At 51.2% G+C, this 19,102-nt stretch overlaps 1 protein-coding gene across 14 annotated transcripts in view; it reads left to right on the top strand.

Moving 5' to 3' along the window:
* The window catches only part of BAG6 (BAG cochaperone 6), a 43,948-nt gene extending 28,754 nt beyond the window's left edge, over positions 1-15,194 (top strand). For all 14 annotated transcript variants that reach the window (XM_081934289.1, XM_081934290.1, XM_081934282.1 and 11 more), the window contains 8 exons: positions 811-913; positions 1,010-1,134; positions 2,169-2,315; positions 2,668-2,727; positions 10,402-10,545; positions 12,376-12,483; positions 14,209-14,355; positions 14,875-15,194. In XM_081934289.1, the coding sequence (XP_081790415.1) occupies positions 811-913; positions 1,010-1,134; positions 2,169-2,315; positions 2,668-2,727; positions 10,402-10,545; positions 12,376-12,483; positions 14,209-14,355; positions 14,875-14,973 (933 nt within the window). In that variant the 3' untranslated portion in view covers positions 14,974-15,194. The remainder of the gene's footprint in view (positions 1-810; positions 914-1,009; positions 1,135-2,168; positions 2,316-2,667; positions 2,728-10,401; positions 10,546-12,375; positions 12,484-14,208; positions 14,356-14,874) is intronic.
* The last annotated feature ends 3,908 nt before the right edge of the window (positions 15,195-19,102 follow it).

Genomic DNA, 19,102 nt, shown 5'->3' with positions numbered 1-19,102 from the left:
GTAGAGATTCTCGGTCATCCAGGACATGGTTGTCCCACAGGTGCCTTTTCAGCTAGGTCTTAAGTGTACTTGTCACCAAAGTCAATGCTAAATGAATTTTACCAAAAGTTTGTAAAATTGGGTGCGCCATGTGACCGGCCAGACCTAACGACCATAACGGGCAGATTCCATTACAGTTGTATGTCAAGGACTAGCTATAACCAGGGTCAGACCGATATGCTCTTTCCTTTATTCTTTGAAAGCAGAAGTTCTGCTCTAAGGGAAATTGGCTTTTTTTTTTCCATTTGGAAAAGAAAAAACAACAATAGCGATAGCACTTATATACCGCTTCACAGTGCTTTTGCAGCCCTCTCTAAGTGGTTTACAGAGTCAGCATAATTTCCCCCCAACAATCTGGGTCCTCATTTTACCCACCTCGGAAGGAGGGAAGGCTGAGTCAACCTGGAGCCTGGTGAGAATCGAACTGCTAAACTGCAGCTGACAGTCAGCTGAAGTAGCCTGCAGTACTGCCCTCCAACCACTGCGCCACCTCCGCTCTTTAATGCACCCATCCCCACTTAACTCTGTACATCTGGCCAGCTGTGCAATGCAGTGGATCAGAAATTCCCATCAAATTAAATTTGCCCCCATTTTTCAGGTGTGCTGTGTGTACGTGTGTGTTTTGCGAGCCCCCAAAAGCAGTCGCAATACATAAAGCTGTACCCAGAATTATTATTTTTTTTACTCCTGTATCAGGACAATAATCCAGATTTGCTCTTGGTCTGTTACCTGTTGTTGTTGTCCCTCCCCCTCCCCCCCCGCTCCTTTTAGGCCTCCGTCCAAGTCCAAGATGGCGTCGACATTACCCGCACCAATCTGGAGTTCCTGCAAGAGCAGTTCAACCGAATTGCCACCCATATCTTGCACTGCACCGGTAGGAAGTCGGGCCAGAGCGGAAGGACTGCTTCCCCCGGAAGGGAGAGAACGATGAGCTCGCTTTTCTAATCAGAGTTGCAACTTTTGGTTGTAGATCACACCTTTGGCTACCGACTGCTTGAGCTGTGCAACCAGGGTCTCTTTGAGTGCTTGGCGCTGAACCTTTACTGCCTGCGAGGGGAGCAGACGGCTCTCACCACCGTCATCAACGACCGCATTGTGAGTGACAGGCTGGGCCCTGTTTGAAGGAGGAGGTCCTCTTTAATCCATCAACTTAAGAGAGGGGCCTCCAACCTTGGCAGCTTTAAGACTTCTGGACTCCCAGAAGTTGAAGTCCACAAGTCTTAAAGTTGCCAAGTTTGGAGAGCCCTAAACGAAGATGATTAAAAGCCCTGGGGACTAAAATAAAAGGAGGATGGTTGCAGGAACTGGGTTTGGCTATAGTCTAGAGCAGCGGTCACCAACTGGTGGCCCGTGAGAACATTTTGGTGTTCCACAACAAAATTGTTTGCATTTTTTATATTGCACTAAACCAGGAGTCCTCAAACTATGGCCCCTGGGCTTGATACGTGCAACGAATGCTTGTGTTGCTGCAGTCTCCCCTTTCAGGGTCTTTTTGTGTGTGTGGGGGGCAGAAATACCGACTTGGGGTCTGCCTTGGCCTCCTGGTGTGGAGCTTTGGGCAAAGGCTGGAGGGAAGTGCCGCTGGTGGCGAAGAGCTGGAGGGCCTTGTTCCAGTGGGATTGCATCATGGCCTGGAACTTGCTTTACCATCTCAGCCCACTGAGCCTCCAGGTGCCGGTACCTGGCCTTGCACTCCCGCAGGTCTTCCCTCTGCTTGGAGAGCCTATGTTCGTAGTCCTAAGTGAGGTGCTTCTACTGAGCCTCCTTCTCTGTCAGAACCAATTTGAAGTGAGCTGTTTTGCCAATTTTTTCTCACGGTGGCTGCTTAGCTCCAGCAACTGCCTAAGGCGGGCGAGGAGTGGCGAGTAGAGGCTGGCAAGGAGCCCCTTGACATTGCATTGGTAACACCCACCCAGTCACATGACCACCTTACCACACCCACCCAGGGAGTCATTATGCGGATCATATTAGTCGTCTGCGGGATTTCCTCTCCCCCTGCCCTGCCCTCTTCCCCTCCCTTCCCCTTCTCTCCTCTTCCCCCTGCCCTGCCCTCTTCACCTTCCGTCTCCCCTTCTCTCCTCTCCCCCTGCCCTGCCCTCTTCACCTTCTGTCTCCCCTTCTCTCCCCAGAGGCGGATGTCAGCAGACATGAACCCGTCCTTGGTGAGCTGGCTCACCACCATGATGAGCATGCGCCTGCAAGTCATCCTGGAGCACATGCCCGTCACAGAGGAACAGATCTTGCCCTACGTACGCAGGGTGGGCGACCCCCCACAGGTAAGGGACATGGAGATCCATGGGACGAAAGGGCAGGCAAAGCACATTCTGAAGAGCTTTGGGGACTGGCAGCCATGGCCGAAGTGGAGCCTATCTTTCAGCTGACAGGATAAGGCACGGGGCACAAGGGAGCTTGGGGGGGGGGGCATACGCAGCAGAGGCACCATGGCCCGGTCCTTCGCTGTTCTCAGGGTAGCATCGCGGGCCAGAGTTTGACAACCCTGTCCTATAGCATGGTAGTGCTTTGCCTCTGAAGAAACTGGCTGTGAGCCGAGAGGAGGAAGATGGCAGGGAAAGGCCCAGAGTGCACTGCAGGGGCTTTGATACCTTCTTTTTCCCTGCCCCTTCTCAGGCTGCTCCCGAAGAGCCCATGGACGTCCAGATTGCAGAACAGGCTCCCGAGACCATGCAGGTATGCAGCGGGTGGGGCCTTTGAGCACACTTCCAGGCCACACGTGCGACGGATGTGTTTCTTTCACAAGGGTGTGAGATCATCGTAGAGCTTGGAAGGAGTAGGTGATGATTAGCATCTGTTGAGACCAGGTTTTTTTTTTTTTTTGTAATGTGGGACGCATTACGATCAGGGATCCTTATTGTGAGGTGCGGCTTGTACACTGCAGATGGTAAAATGAGGTTTTCTCATGGAGGTCAATGGGAGTACCGTGTTTCCCTGAAAATACAACCTGTCCTGAAACTAAAGCCTTGCCACATTTTTCGCATGGGCAAAAATATAAGCCCACCCCTGAAAATAAGCCCTCTGGACAATTCCCCCCCCCCCTCCAGCGGCGCAGCGGCTTTTCCACTCCCCACTCGCGTGAAGGGCATCTCCGCTGCTGGCGCCGTCCGCCGCTTGGGTGTTTTTTTTTTCAAAGCACGGAGGACGGATGCCGCTCTGGAAGTACGCTCTATGGTTGTACAATCTGCAGCCCACAAGGCTTAGTGCCTTCTGGGTCCTGCTAGGTCGGTCAGCGACGCTGTACCCGGCTGGAAAGGGGGGTTGCCGGGTGGCTGCTCGCGAGCTTGGTCACCTCATGGCTGCTGCGTTGCTACTGCGACAGCACAGCACAGCCATTCAACCCTGAGGCTGTGCCCGGCTCTTCGGGAACCCAGTCGCAAGGGAGCAGCCGCTCGGCAACCCAAAAATAATAAGCCCTCCCCTTTAATAAGCCCAACGCCATATTTCATGGGTCAAAAAAATATAAGACCCTGTCTGTTTTTCGGGGAAACACGGTATTGATTTACCACCAGCCTATCAAGTACTTAGAACAGTGGTGGGTTGCAGGCGGTACGTGCGTACCAGAGCCAGCACGGCGCACCGGATATGTTCCGGTAAGGTGCTCCGGAGGGCCCACCCACCCACCCGAGCTCCTTACTGGAGTTTAAAGGCTTTTGTGCTTCCGCGCAGGTGCATGGCGCGTACACGCCTGCGCGATGCTCCACAGAGCAGCTGGAGCGTTGCGGAGGCGCTTGAACGCGTGCGCGTGCTGCGCACGTTCATGAGGACGCTGCCGGCCCCGTTCCAACTGTACCGGGATTTGCAACCCACCATTGACTTAGAAGGTGAGGGCTGGGCAGCACAAGCAAACAACAGCCAACGATTTCAAAGCCAGCCATCTATCCACCCAATTCATCTTAATCTATCCACACATGTAACAGCACACACTCTGCTAGAGAGAGGCTCCCTGAGGATGGGCTCCAGCACGAGTCCGAAAGCTATAGAAGACAAAACCTCTTGTCCCAGTGACCAGCCCAGATTGGACCCTGCATTAAAGAAAAGGAACAGGACTTTTTAGTCAGGTCTTCTTGGTCTATCATTTGGCTGTTAGTTACCATATTTTTCGGAGTATAAGACACACCAAAGATTTTGAAGAGGTAAATTAAAAAAAAAAACAACGTTTTTGCACTCTGCAGGCCTCCCAAACCCTCTGCACGCCACATTGTTTGTGAAAAACAGGGCATGAAGAGAGTTTGAGAGGTCTGCAAAGTGCGCCTGGGTGGGAGGCGGAACGAGCAAAAAAACGGCCCGTTTTTCACCAAAAAACGCATAGCCTTTAGGAGGCTTGGAGAGTGCTCCTGGGGACTGTGGGGACAAAAACGAGCAAAAAACGGCCCGTTTTTGCACTTTGCAAGCCTCCCAAACTCTCTGCACGTCCATTTTTGTGAAGGGGGCAAGGTTTCTGGAAGCCAAAAATGTTCTATTCACTGTGTAAAATGTACCCAGATTTTCACCCTCTTTTTGGGGGGGGAAAGGTGGTTCTTATACTCCGAAAAATACGGTAACCAGTAAAAATGTAGACAAGACAATCCCAAAAAGTCTGTAAAAAGCAACAACAATCATTAAAACCAAAACCGGAGCATCACCCATGGCAGTCTTTCTCAACCTTAGCAACTTTAAGATGGCTGGCTGAGGAATTCTGGGAGTTGAAGTCCGTACATCTTAAAGTTGCCAAGGTCAAGAACGAGTAGCCTTGGGTGTCCACCATCCCATTGGCATATGCATCAAAAGAAACTCCTGGGACATTATTTTACCAAGACTTTAACTTCACTGATAGATCCATATAGGCACAGTAGAAGCAAAGCCAGTTCTGAAGTTTTCGCGCAAAAAACTGCATAGTTAAAAATCCTCTCTTTCTCCTGTGCGCTGCTTGGAGAATCAAAGCATGGGTTAACTTTGTCCATTAGCCTAGAGACTGAGTTATGAAATTGTTGACCACGCCTCCTCTGACTGGAAGGTTTCAGTTTTTTTAACTCAGTCCAGCCTGAGGTCCAGCCTTAAGGAGCCGGAGCGCATTGTAGTAATAACAAACGTGAGCCTGTAGGGGTGAGGAGCACATTCCCTTGATCAGGTAGCCCAAGAGCGCTGGAGCGCGCAAGAGCTGAGGAACAGCATCAATTGGCTGGAGCTGCATGCCATCTGGCTGGCACTTCACGAATTTCAGCACTTGGTCAGGACCAGTCATGTGCTGGTCCTCACAGACAACGTTGCCTCCAAGGCTCATGTTAACCGCCAAGGAGGTACATGGTCCAAGTCACTGATGTTGGAGGCGGAGAGGATCCACTGTTGGGTGGAGAAACACCTTTTATCAATCCGAGTGGAGCACATATTGGGGACCGCGAATGTACAAGCGGATTGGCTGAGCAGAGCAACGGTGGATCAGACGGAGTGACGTCTATCCCCGTCACTGTTTCTGGAACTATCCCGCAGGTTCGGTCACCCAGACGTAGACCTCTTCGCGCAGCCTCACAACACTCACCTCCCACGGTTCTTTGCCAGGTTCCAGGTACCGGGAGCGGAGGGCATCGATGCACTAGGCAGTCCTTGGCCACCAGGACTGCTTTATGCGTTTCCGCCTCTCACAATAATTCCACATATCATTCGGAAAATATTGGCGGAGAGAGCGGAGGTCCTGCTGGTCGCCCCGATGTGACCACAGCGCCCCTGGTACACCGACCTGCTGAATCTGTCCATCTCCCACCCTTGGGGAATTCCGGACACTCGGATATCCCTCTCCCAGGGGGCACTAATTCATCCGAGCCCCCAAGACGTACAATTAGTCGTGTGGCACTTGAGAAGGATACCTTAATCAAGCAAAAGTTTTCTATCAACACCATTAAAACAATCCAGGCAGCTCGGCGTCCGTCGACAACACATTTACGAAGCCACCTGGAGAGTCTTCTGTGGGTGGGCCCATAGAGCCAACATTAACCCCGTCTCTGCCTTGATACCACAAGTGCTCGAGTTTTTACAGACGGGTATGGTCAAAGGACTTACTCCCAATACTCTTACGCCGCCAGATTGCAGCACTTTCAACGGTCATTTGCGGCGAACACAGTTGTTCCCTAGCTCAGTAACCATAGGTACGGTCATTTCTCAAAGGGGCATCAAATCTCAAGTACCCCCCGTAATCCATCGCTATCCCACATGGGATCTGGCAGTGGTACTGCAGGCTCTCACCGTGGAGCCATTTCAGCCCCTCCATTCAGTTAGTCTCAGGTTGTTGACCCTTAAAACCATTTTCGCGGCCTGCACACCCGAGGGAGAGGCAATGGCACCATCTTGACGTTCGCAGGGCACTTCGTCGTTATGTGAAATGCACGACTTCATTCAGAAAGTCGGAAGCCTTATTCGTTTCTTTTCAGCCAGCAATCATGGGACAGAAAGTGTCCTCCAACACCATTGGACGATGGCTGAAAGCATGCATTGCCCTTGCGTATGAGAGCCAATCCAGGCCTGTGCCCAGACGCATCACTCCTCATTGCACCAGGAGCGCGACTACTTCGGCAGCCTGGGCCACGCAAGCCTCAGTTGAGGAAATTTGCAGGGCGGCGACCTGGTCATCGCCGTCGCCCTTCATCAGACACTATAAATTGGATGTTTGCTTCGGCAGAGGCCTCATTTAGGCGACGAGTCCTTCAGAGGGTCCTAACAGCTTCTCAGGCCCCCTGACTAGCCTAGCTCCTGCCCTTGAGATTCATTGCTTTGGCATGTCCCATGCTTGGATTCTCCAAGCAGCGCACAGGAGAACGACCGTTGACTTACCTGAATGGTCCTTCTATGTGCACTGTGAGGAGAATCCACCCCACCCTGGCTTCGGCTGGTCCAGAGGAATTTCCGGTTCTGCATTATTCGGGATTGACACATGTCTTGAATTTTTCGGGCTTTATCATTTGCATTCTGAACTTATCGGACAATATCCTTTACATCTGAACTGACTAAAAACTACATCTCTTAGTCTGGCTGAGCCTTTGTTCAAAACTGAACCCTTCCAGTCAGAGGAGGTGTGGTCAACAATTTCGTAACTCAGTCTCTAGGCTAATGGACAAAGTTAACCCATGCTTGGATTCTCCTCGCAGCGCACATAGAAGGACCATTCAGGTAAAGTCAACGGTTGTTTTCTCCCCTGGGCCACTTACTGTCCAGTGTCGACCAATCTCTTTATTTTGGGAGACAGTCTGCTCGGCTCAGAAGACTCTCATCATTCAACCTTGAGGTGTCGAGATTCTCCCAGGCCACAGATGGAGCACATGAATTCCTCAGTTCCCTCCCAGCCACCCATACCTTCCAATCACAGTCCTCTTCTCCCCCTTCCCATTTTCTGTTGTCTAGCTGCGAGCAAAAGTGCCCAGCCAGCCGGCCATGACCTAGGGGGTTCTTTCCCCCATTCCAATCCAGGTTTGGTGATACAGTCACATTCAAATGGAGCCGAGGTGGGACAGTTTGACACAGATTAGATACAGATTAACAGAGTTGGAAGGGACCTTGTAGGTCATCTAGTCCAGGGGTCAGCAACCTTAAACACTCAGTAGAGCCATTTGGATCCGTTTCCCACAGAAAAGAAAATGGGAGCCACAAAACACTTCCCGTGCTTGACTATTTCCTGAGCGGCCACAGAACTAGCATAGGTAGTTGAATTAAATCTTCTGTTTTCTTCTGAAGGCGGTCGAAAGGCTCAATAAATCGCATGGCAGTTGTGACAGACATTTTGAGCAACAGGGAGCCGCAGTAGAGAGATGAAAGAGCCACATGTGGCTCCAGAGCCACGATTTGCTGACCCCTGGTCTAGTCCAACCCCCCCCCCTCCTCCCCCATGAAACAAAGGAAAGGCAGACACCACGATGGCCGAAAAAAGTCCGCTTCTCACCGGGTCTTACCGGATGACATTATTTAATCATAACATGCAACCGTGTCAGACTATGAGAAGGGTAGAAAGTACAGACGAGCCGCCAACAGCGAGTCTTGAGGGACCATTCTGGGAGGAGTTTGACTCTGTTGCCCCCGAGGATTTGGACAGGCTGCGTGGACGGCTGCGACCCACCACTTGTTTAACGGACCCGTGCCCCTCCTGGCTGGTACTGGCAGCCTGGGAGGTGACACGAGGCTGGCTCCTGGGCCTGGTGAGCGCCTCACTGAGTGAGGGATACTTACCAACCGCCTTGAAAGAGGCGGTGGTGAGACCCTTGCTCAAGAGGCCTGCGCTCGACCCAATGGAGCTAGCTAACTATCGTCCAGTCTCCAACCTCCCCTTTCTGGCGAAGGTTGTCGAGAATGTGGTGGCGCAGCAGCTCCCGCGACACCTAGACGAATCCGACTATCTAGACCCACGCCAGTCCGGCTTCCGACCCGGGCACAGCACTGAGACAGCCTTGGTCGTGTTGGTCGATGATCTCTGGAGGGCCAGAGATAGGGGTTGCTCCTCTATCCTGGTCCTATTAGACCTCTCGGCGGCTTTTGATACCATCGACCATGGTATCCTATTGCGCCGGTTGGAGGGGATGGGAGTCGGAGGCACCGTTTTGCGGTGGTTCGGCTCCTACCTCTCCGACCGGAAGCAATGTATGTTGACAGGGGGGCAGAGATCGTCCCTGAGGCCACTCACTTGTGGGGTGCCACAGGGGTCGGTCCTCTCGCCTCTCCTGTTCAACGCATATGTGAAGCCGCTGGGTGAGATCATCCGTGGTTTTGGGGTGGAGTACCATCTTTACGCTGATGATACTCAGCTGTATATTTCAACCCCAAACCACCCCAACGAGGCTGTCGAAGTGATGTCCCGGTGTTTGGAAGCCGTCGGGGTCTGGATGGGGGACAACAGACTTAAACTCAACCCCTCCAAGACCGAGTGGCTGTGGTTACCGGCGCCTCGGTTCAGCCAGCTGACTCCATCGCTGGCCATAGGGGGCGAACAATTGTCCCCTGTGGAGCGGGCGCGCAATTTGGGCGTCCTCCTTGATGCCCGGCTGTCAATGGAGGACCATGTGGCAGCCGTGGCAAGGGGGGCGTTCCACCAGGTTCGCCTGGTGCGCCAATTGCGCCCCCTACTGGACCGGAGTGCCCTGCGCACGGTCACTCATGCGCTGGTGACGTCTCGCCTGGACTACTGCAATGCTCTCTACATGGGGCTTCCCTTGGGACGCGTCCGGAGACTGCAGCTAGTTCAGAACGCAGCCGCGCGGGTTATTATGGGAAGTACACGTTACTCCCACGTAACACCTCTCCTGCGCGAGCTGCACTGGCTACCTGTGGCCTTTCGGGTGCGTTTCAAGGTATTGATCACCATCTTTAAAGCGCTCCATGGCAGTGGACCTAGTTACCTGCAGGATCGCATCCTACCACACACGTCCCTGCGACCTATCCGCTCACACAGAGAGGGGCTCCTCCTGGTGCCGTCTGCTAGTCAATGCCAGCGGGCGACACCTAGGAGTAGATCCTTCTCTGTGATGGGCCCAACCCTCTGGAATGACCTCCCCCCTGACATTCGAACTACCACCGACCTCCGTTCCTTCCGGCAAAAGTTAAAGACTCACCTATTTCAATCAGCTGGCCTGGCACTTTCTTAGTTCTACCTCCCGGGGATTTATTCATTTTAATTGGGTTTGGGGTTTTAAAAAGTTTTTAATACACTATATACTATATTTAATATTTATTATTCTATGTACAGTCTTGCAACCTCCTCCACCTACGTATTTAATTATTTAACTGTTTTGTATGTATTTTATAACGTATTTTAGTGACTGTACACCGCCCCGAGTCCCTTTCGGGAGAGGGGGCGGTCTATAAATATGAATAATAAATAAATAAATAAATACAGGGAGTCCTAGTTTATTCACCACTCATTTTGTGACTGTTCGCAAAATTGCAACGGTACTGAACCAAGTGGGACTTGTGACCGGTCCTTCGCGACTCTTGCAAAGTCAGTGAAGCAACGAGCAGAGAAAAACGCAAGTCCTTCCGGCTTCTCTTCCTTGCCCTGGCGCCTGGCCGCCTGCACAATCCATAGAGCTGGTCTTCTGACATTGCGCTTTACAACACGATGGGGTAGCAATGGCAATCACTGTCCCCATCACCGAGGACTACCGATATGGCTTTATTGTTGATAATTGGCACCTTGAATTGCACCCAAAAATCCACCGTCAGGCAATGCAGCTTATGAAACTCAGGTCTCTCCACTGCCCCTGCCACCGCATTGTGGGACAGCTGCAGCTCCTGAATAGACTTCAAGGCAAGCCCCAAGGAGACCATGTTGCAATAGCTCAGTCTGGCTCTTGTGAGGTTCTTCAGTGCATCCCCTGCTCTTGCTTTCTTTTGTAGCGAGAGGCTGCGGCCTCCCCGGCCCCAGCCACGACGGCGGAGGAAGCCATGCCCCAACAGCGAGGGGAGCCGGAACGTGAGGAATTGCAGCAGGGGGATTCCCCCGCCCCCGACGTGGAGCCCTGGGCCGCTGCTGTGCCCCCCGTGAGTTCCCTTGGATGGGAAAAGGGGCAAGGGACGGAGGGAGGACCCCATTTAGTGCAGAGCGCATTGCGGGGCTGAGAGACCCTTGGTGCTCTCTGGGCCTGCTTGTTTTCTTGCAGACGTTGCATTACCTAAGCTAAGCAACAGAGCCGGGGTAGCGCAGTGGTTAGAATGCAGTATTGCAGGCTAACTCCGCCAGCTGCCAGCAGTTCAGCAGTTAGTTTCTCACCATCTCAAGGTTGACTCAGCCTTTCATCCTTCCAAGGTTGGTAAAACGAGGACCCAGATTGTTGAGGGCAATAGGCTGATTGCGTAAACAGCAGTCCCCAAACCTTTCAGCTTCATGGCCGGCCTGGTGGCGGAGCGAGGGGGATGTGAGTGGTAGCTACACAGATGGATGAGTGCAGCTCCATTTGTGCGAGCAGTGCGTGCGCCCTCCACTGATGCGAATGGTGGTTTGCGTGTGTGCAGAGGGTGCTTGCGCTCGTGTGCGGAGCTCTGGTTGCGTGAGTGGAGGGCACTTGTGCTTGCGCGTGAAGCTCAATTCCATTTCTCCCACAACCTGATTTCAAACAGGCCGTGGCTCGGTCAGTGAGCTGCGGCATGGGGATTCGGGACCTCTGGCTTAGAGAGGGCACAGTGAAGTGATATACACGCTGTTTCCCTGAAAATAAGACCCGATCTGATTTTTTTTTTTTTTTTTGCCTCCAAAAGGGGCACCAGGTTTTATTTTGGGGGGATGTCTTACCCGCTTATCTTAGGACTACTGCAGCCAGGCCATGCTCTGTCACCTGTTGCACCACTACTTGACTTCTTTTATGACCACTTGTGCCTGGACGCTATGTAGCTTGTCGCGCCGCTACCTCTGCTCACGGTAAGAGGCAGTGTGGCCCATTGCGCTGGTGCCACTGCTTGCAGCAGGAGGTGACGTGGCGTGTTGTGTCATTGTACGTGTGAGCAGCAGCATTGGTGTGATGCGCCACGTGTCCCAACTGTGAGCGGCTGCAGAAGAAGTCGAGCAGCGGTGCGACGGGTTGGGGTGTGGGAGGCCTGGCTGCGGCAGTCCTAAGGTAAGCAGGTGGGGGCGCGTGAGGCAGCTCCACCCCACTACCTCTGTCCTAGTTTGATTTGTGCACATGCGCCTCGCCCCACCTTGTACAATCAGATGGCAGGACAGAGTGGGCGGGGTATTAAGTCGGGCTTATTTTTGAGATAGGGCTTATATTAGGCGCAGATGTAAAAATCAAGCTAGAGCTTCTGTCAGATCTGTGAGATCAGATCTGACTGTCTGTCAGGTTTCCGAAAGATGCCCCAATTAATTCATGAGCCTCGAGCCAAATTTCAAAAGAAAACTAGTCATTTAATCGGAACACCATTTCGGCAATACCTCATTGCAGTCAGATCTGATCTCATTTTAATTATGGCTGAACTTCATCCCCGTTTCCTACCTTCCCTCAGTCTGTGTCATAAATCACATTCGCCAATGAGGTGAAGCCTGCTGTAATAGTAATCTTGAAATCCGACTCTAGCCGAAAGTATGCGTGGAATACCCCCCCTTCCCCTTTCCTCACTATGACAACTTTATGAGTTGACAGCTTATTTTGGGGATAACACAGTATGCCTAAGTGCTCTTGCTGTTGCTAACACCATCCCTGAGATGCTGGCACTGATAATTGTTACCTAGTTGGGTAATGAAACGTCTGCAAGGAAACGAGAAAGCGCCAAGAACTCTGGTTCAACCCTGAGCTACAAATCTCCTCCTTGATTGGTACATTGTATGGGATGGTAACCAGTTCCTGGAATCTGTGCTCTCTCTTTCTCCTCTGCCAGGAGTGGGTGCCCATCATCCGGGAGGACATCCAGAGCCAGCGCAAGCTCAAGCAACAGCCACCCCTCAGTGATGCTTACCTGAGCGGTATGCCAGCTAAGCGGCGCAAGGTGAGACCGGGCTCTCTTGCAGGGTTGGGCAAGGGCTTTTCTTTGCCTGGAGTCTTAAAAAAGAATGGGAGGTTTTAAGAAGAGACCGGACAACTATTGGTCTAAAATCTGTACAGCTAGTCCTTGACTTAACAGCAGTTCACTCTGTGACCATTCGAAGTTTTGACAACACTGGGAAAAAATGGCTTATGACTATTTTTTCATACTTACGACCACTGCAGCATCCCCCACATGGTCACGGGATCAAGATTCGGACACTTGGCAACTGACTCGTGTTTATGACGGCTGCAGTGTCCTTCCCAGGGGTCAAGCGATCACCTTTTGTGACCTGACAGTCAATGGGGAAGACAGATTCACTTAACAGCAAATGTTACTTAACAGCTGCAGTGATTCGCTTAACAACCGTGGCAAGAAAGGTGGTAAAACTCACTTCAGAAATCTCACTTCGCAACAGGAATTTGTGGCTCATTTGTGATTGTAAGTCAAGGACTACCTGTATAGGGTTTCCTGCTTCATCAGGGGTTGGCTTAGAAGACCCACAAAGTCCCTTCCAACTTTGTTACAGAAAGTCCTCGACTTACGACCACAGCTGAGCCCAGAACTTTCTCGCTTAGCAGTATAAATGTTGGGCTCAGTTGTAGTCATAAGTCAAACTCCTGTATTCTCTTTCGTTAGAAGCTTATCTATCTATTTATATCTATCCCATCTCTCTCTCTCTGTCTTTTCATCCATCCATCATTTCTCTCCCCTATCTAATCTCTCTCCCTCCTGTCTGTCTGTCTAATCTATCTATCTATCTATCTATCTATCTATCTATCTATCTATCTATCTATCTATCTATCTATCTATCATCTATCATCTATCTATCTATCCCATATCTCTCTCTCTCCCTCTGTCTTTCCATCCATCCATCATCTCTCCCCCTTATCTAATCTCTCTCCCTCCTGTCTGTCTGTCTAATCTATCTATCTATCATCCATCTATCTATCTATCTATCTATCTATCTATCTATCTATCTATCTATCATCTATCTATCATCTATCTATCATCTATCTATCTATCTATCTATCTATCTATCTATCTATCTATCTATCTATCCCATCTCTCTCTCTCCCTCTGTCTTTTCATCCATCCATCATTTCTCTCCCCTATCTAATCTCTCTCCCTCCTGTCTGTCTGTCTAATCTATCTATCATCTATCTATCTATCTATCTATCATCTGTCTATCTATCTATCTATCTATCTATCTATCTATCTATCTATATATATATATATATATATATATATATCATCTATCCATCCCATCTCTCTCTCTCTCTCCCTGTCTTTCCATCCATCCATCATCTCTCCCCCTTATCTAATCTCTCTCCCTTTCATCTATCTATCTATATCTGTCTGTCTGTCTATGCCATCCCATTCCATCTCATATCTGTCTATCCATCCATCCATCCATCCATCCATCATCTCTGTCTCTCTGTCTGTCTCTCATCTGTCCGTCCATCCATCCATCCATCATCTCTCCCCTATCTAATCTCTCTTATCTGTCTGTCTGTCGGTCATCTACCTACCTACTATCCACCCATCCATCCATCCATCATCTCTGTCCTCTCACTGTCTCACTCTGCCTGTTTCTGTCTCTCTCTGTCTCTGTCTGTCTGTCTGTCTCTCTCTCTCTCTATATATATATGGCTAATGCTTACATGTTTTTTTAAAAAAAAACTGCAGACAATGCAGGGTGATGGCCCCCCATTGCTCCTGTCAGAAGCCGTCAACAAAGCTGCCAGAGTGGTCGGAGTAAAACCTTTGACGAGTGCCGAGAGTCTGAACCGAGACCTTGCTGATTCGGCATTGCAAGATGGCTACCAGCAGCAGGTGGGATGTGTTCCTTGGCTGTGGGACAGAGGGGGCAATGGCAGGTATCAGAGCCGCTTTCTTACCAGGAAAGGGTAATTGCCATGAAGAGCCATGGGGTGGCACAGTGGTTAGAATGCAGTATTGCAGGTGGACTCTGCCCACTGTCAGAAGTTTGATCCTAACCGGCTCAAGGTTGACTCAGCCTTCCATCCTTCTGAGGTCGGTAAAATGAGGACCCAGATTGTTGGGGGGCAGTATGTTGACTCTGTAAACTCTTAGAGAGGGCTGTAAAGCACTATGAAGCAGCATATAAGCCTTAAGTCATCATCATCTTCATTTAACAACCCCATAATCCCTTGCGGGGTGGGGTCCGGGCAACTGAATGGAACTAGCAGAATGTTTTAATGACCGGATGCCCTTCCTGTTGCCAATGCGGAGTTTTGTTCAGCGTCTATATTCTCAGTGTGCCCAGAGAGAGAAATATCTGAAGTGGCTATTGCTAATTGATTCTCTTGCTTTCTTCCTGCCTTTTTCCAGTTGAAATCCGATCTGCAGGAGAGACTTCAGTCCGATCCCAGCTTCACTCCTCAGCGCTTTCCCAGTGCCCAGCAGGCCTTCGTGGCTGAAGACTCCTAAGAAGAGAGGCTGGCCGGAAGCGCCCGAGGCCTGTTCATCAAGGCCAGCCTCAACCGTCCACATGCGCACGATGCAGACGCCCCACTCCTTTCTCAGGCCAAATATTTAAATTCCATTTATTTTCCCCCATGGTTGCAGTGACTTTTCTCCTCCTCTCCCCCACCCCTGTGGAGTGTCCGAGCTGCTGCCAAAATCAATAAAGTAAAACCACATGTCCAGGATCCAGTTGCGTTTCTTTTTCTCCCACCTCCCATTACTTAACAATCTATTGTGGACTTCACATTTCGTAGCACCTTTAATTGTCTCGAGTTACCGTATTTCTCGAAGTATAAGACGCACCAAGATTTTGAAGAGGCGAATTAAAAAAAAGTTTTTGCACTCTGCAGACCTCCCAAAAAAGGCAGGTTTTGGGGAAAATGGGCCCTTTTTGTCCAAAGAAAAGGGCATGCAGAGCCTTTAGGAGGCTTGTAGAGTGCTCCTGGGGGCTGGGGGAGGGGCAAAAATGAGCAAAAAACAGCCTGTTTTCTGTGAAAATGACCTATACTTACCTGAACGGTCGTTCTTGGTGCGCTGCGTGAGAATCCAAAGGAATGGGTTAATTTCAGTCTGCTTGCCTTGAGACTGAATTGAAGAATTTTGGCCATGCCTCCTTTTTCACTCGGCTGATCAGTTTTTTCAATGGAAGGCGTGGCCGTTTCGAGAGATGAAAGCACATGAGTGCCCTCCCAACTCGAAACCCGCTAGCCACCCTTGACCCTGGGCCGACTTGTGTATGGGTGGGATTGGATTCTCACGCAGCGCACCGAGAACGACCGTTCAGGTAAAAGTACAACGGTTATTCTCCAGTGTGCTGCTTAGAGAATCCAAAGAAATGGGGTATGCTTAAGCGTACTGACCTAAGGGTGGGTAGAAGGCCGGTCCAGGGATCCAGTGTCCGAGTGAACCGACTGCAAAACCCGGCATCCGAAGGCAGCTTCGGCTGAAGCATAGCTGTCTAACTTGTAGTGCCTGACGAAGGGTGACGGAAATGACCACGTCACCGCTCTACAGATTTCCTCGACAGGGGCTTGAGTGGTCCAGGCCGTAGTTGTGGCTGTGATGTGTTGGGGCGTTGGGCAGCCCTGTACCTCATAGGCCTTGGCGATGCAGGCCTTCAGCCATCTTCCAATCGTGGTGGATGAGACTTCTGGCCCATGGAGCCTGGAAGGAAGGCACAAAAACACCTCTGATCACCGGAAAAATGCTGTGCGCTTGATGTAGCGTCGAAGGGCTCGTCGTACATCGAGGTGATGCCATTTCCATTTGCAGGGGTGCAAAAGTCAGGTAGCACCAACTCCTGAGCCTGATGGAACCAGGAGTTGATCTTTGTGAGGAAGGAAGGATCAAGGCACAGGACCACTCTGTTTGGGTGGAAAATACAGAGGTCGCGCACTGACAGGGCTGCTAGCTAAGATTCTCCAAGCCGAGGTTATCGCCACAAGAAAGGTTACTTTCAGAGTCAGTAGACGTAGACTAATGGAATGGAGTGGTTCAAACGGTGCAGATGTCAGGGCTTCAAGTACCACTGGAAGCTCCCACACCGGATAACGATGAACCGTTGGAGGTCTGAGGTTGGCAGCACCTCTCAGAAAGGCTTGAACCCTGGGATGGTGAGTCAGTGAACGACCCGCGCCCCCATGGAGTACCGTGGCAAGTGCCGTCCTCTGTCTTCGTATGGTGTTTGGGGCCAGCCCCCTGTTCAGGCCGTCCTGGAGGAATTCCAGGATTTGAGGGAGTGAAACCGATCTTGGGGCAATCCCCAGGGGGTGGCACCACCTACATAAGGCTGACCACGTCACGTAGTGGATGGTCGTCTGGACGCTTGGATGGTACGGATGACCCGCTCTGAAAAGTCCCATCTCAGTATGTCCCCCTCAATGGCCAAATGGCCAATTGGAGCCACTGAGGGTCCAGGTGTAGGAAGGCCCCTTGGGTGAGAACTATCCTGTTGTCCGGGATCCTCCAGGGTGGGGCGATGGACAGACTGGTCAGATCGGCGAACCAGGTTCTGCAGGGCCAGTGTAGTGCTACCATTAGCATCTCCGCCTGTTCCATCAAGATCTTGTGAATCATCCACAGGATGAGTGGAAGGGGTGGGAATGCATATAGCAGTCCCCGTGGCCACGGGCACCAGAGGCCGTCGATCCCTTCCACCCTGGAAGTCTGGAATCAGCTGAAGAAACGAGGTAGGTGGGTGTTGGTGGGGGACGCAAAGAGGTCCAATATCGTCATGCCGAACCTGGGAATCAAACGGTGCAGATGTCAGGGCTCCAAGTACAACAGGAAGCTCCCACGGTAGATAACGATGAACCGTTGGAGGTCTGAGGTTGGCAGCACCTCTCAGAAAAGATCAGCTTCCCAAGTAATGTGTATAGCAGGGATAGGTGTACTGACCTCTGGGTCGGTACCTGGGTTCCCAGCGTTCGAACGCTGGCGCAACAGTCAGGAGACAGGGACACCTGACATTGAACAGTGTCTATTAGTGCCCCAAGATGTATCAGGGACGTGGCTGGAATCAATTGACTTTTGTCCATATTTACCATGAAGCCGTGGATCTGCAGCGACCAAATTGTCACTCGAAGGTCCTGGTGTGCCTGCTCTGGAGATGCAGATTGAATCAGGACATCGTCAAGATAGGCTTGAAGTCTGATGGGGAGGGATCTGAGATGCTCCATCACCACGGCCAACAGCTTGGTAAATGTCCTTGGGGCCGACGAAAGCCCGAACAGCAAGGCCCGATATTGAAAATGGCGCCCTGCATACGAGAAACGAAGGAACGTCCAGTGTGAGTGTTGAATGGGCACGTGAAGATATGCCTCTTTGATGTCTACCAATGTTAGGTAGTCTCTCTGGCGAATGCTGCCCAAGATGGTTTGCAATGACTGCGTTTTGAAACGCTTGTACGCCAGGTACACATTCAGCCTCTTGAGATTTAGTATCACCGTCCACCCCCCCGAGTTCTTGGGCACTAGAAACAGGATGGAGTAGAACCCCTTCGGTTCCTGATCGGGTGGGACTGGTTCAATGGCGCAAATGTCCAGCAGGTGCTGAATCTCGGCCTCCATGAGAGCCCTCATGAGCCTGCACCTCGGAATTGTGTACCTGATGAACCTTCTTGGGGGAGTGGAAAGAAACTCTAGAGTGAAGCCGATCGGCACGGTTTGAAGAGCCCAAGCATCCGAGGTTGACTGTTCCCATTGACGAATGAAGTGTTTGAGATACCCACCAATGGGAATACCAACCTGGGGGTCAGCGGTACTGACAGAAAGGTCGGTAACTGGCTCCTCGGTTTCCACGGCAGGATTGGGGCTGCTGCTGTGGCTGCTGTTGTTGTCTTGATCTGTCTCTAAACCCAGATCTGTCCTGGGATCTATCAGGGCCCTGAAAGTAAGTTCTGGGGTACTGGAAGGGCTGCCTACGGAAATAAGGTTGAGCCCTATGATCTCCTCGGCGTTGGACTGAGGGAAGAACTTTTTTCTTATCCCGATTCTCAATGAGAATGGGATCTAAGGCCACACCAAAGAGCTTCCCCCCTTTAAAGGGGGAAGAAGCCAAACACCATTTTGAATGCAGATTGGCTTGCCAGTGGCGAAGCCAAAGCTTGTGACAGTAGTAGCCATAGCTCTGAAGGCAAGTTTGGCTGCGGACAATGTGGCATCAGCAGAGAATTCTAAGGGCATCACTAGTTTGTTGACGTCCTAGTGGAGATGGACGTCCTCAGGGGCCAATCTAGTCTGCAATTATCTGAGCCAGAATAGCTATGTCCTATTGAAAAAGGACGCAGCCGTGGCTGCCCTAATTGCCCATGAGGCCGCCTGGTGCATTTTGCAGAACGTCTGTTCCGCTTTGCAGTCCTCAGATTTCAGACCCTCAGAAGCATCTGAAGGGAGAATGGCAGGGGAAGTCAAGGCCGCTAGGGGTGGATCCACAGACGGTAATTGGAGGAGCCCCTCCAGGTCTGGACCTGGACGAAACAGACGTTTGTCATTGTTACTAGGTGGGGGTACAGCCGCTGGCTGAGCCCACTGCCTCTGAATCACATCTAAAAATAATTTAGGTGAGGGAATGACCTCTTGTTCTTGCACCGATT

The sequence above is a fragment of the Natrix helvetica genome (genome assembly GCF_964273705.1).
Source record: "Natrix helvetica genome assembly, chromosome: 1".
In the NCBI taxonomy this organism is placed as follows: Eukaryota; Metazoa; Chordata; class Lepidosauria; order Squamata; family Natricidae; genus Natrix; species Natrix helvetica.
The sequence above is the reverse complement of the archived record's forward strand: the minus strand, read 5'-3'. Positions and strand labels throughout refer to the sequence as shown.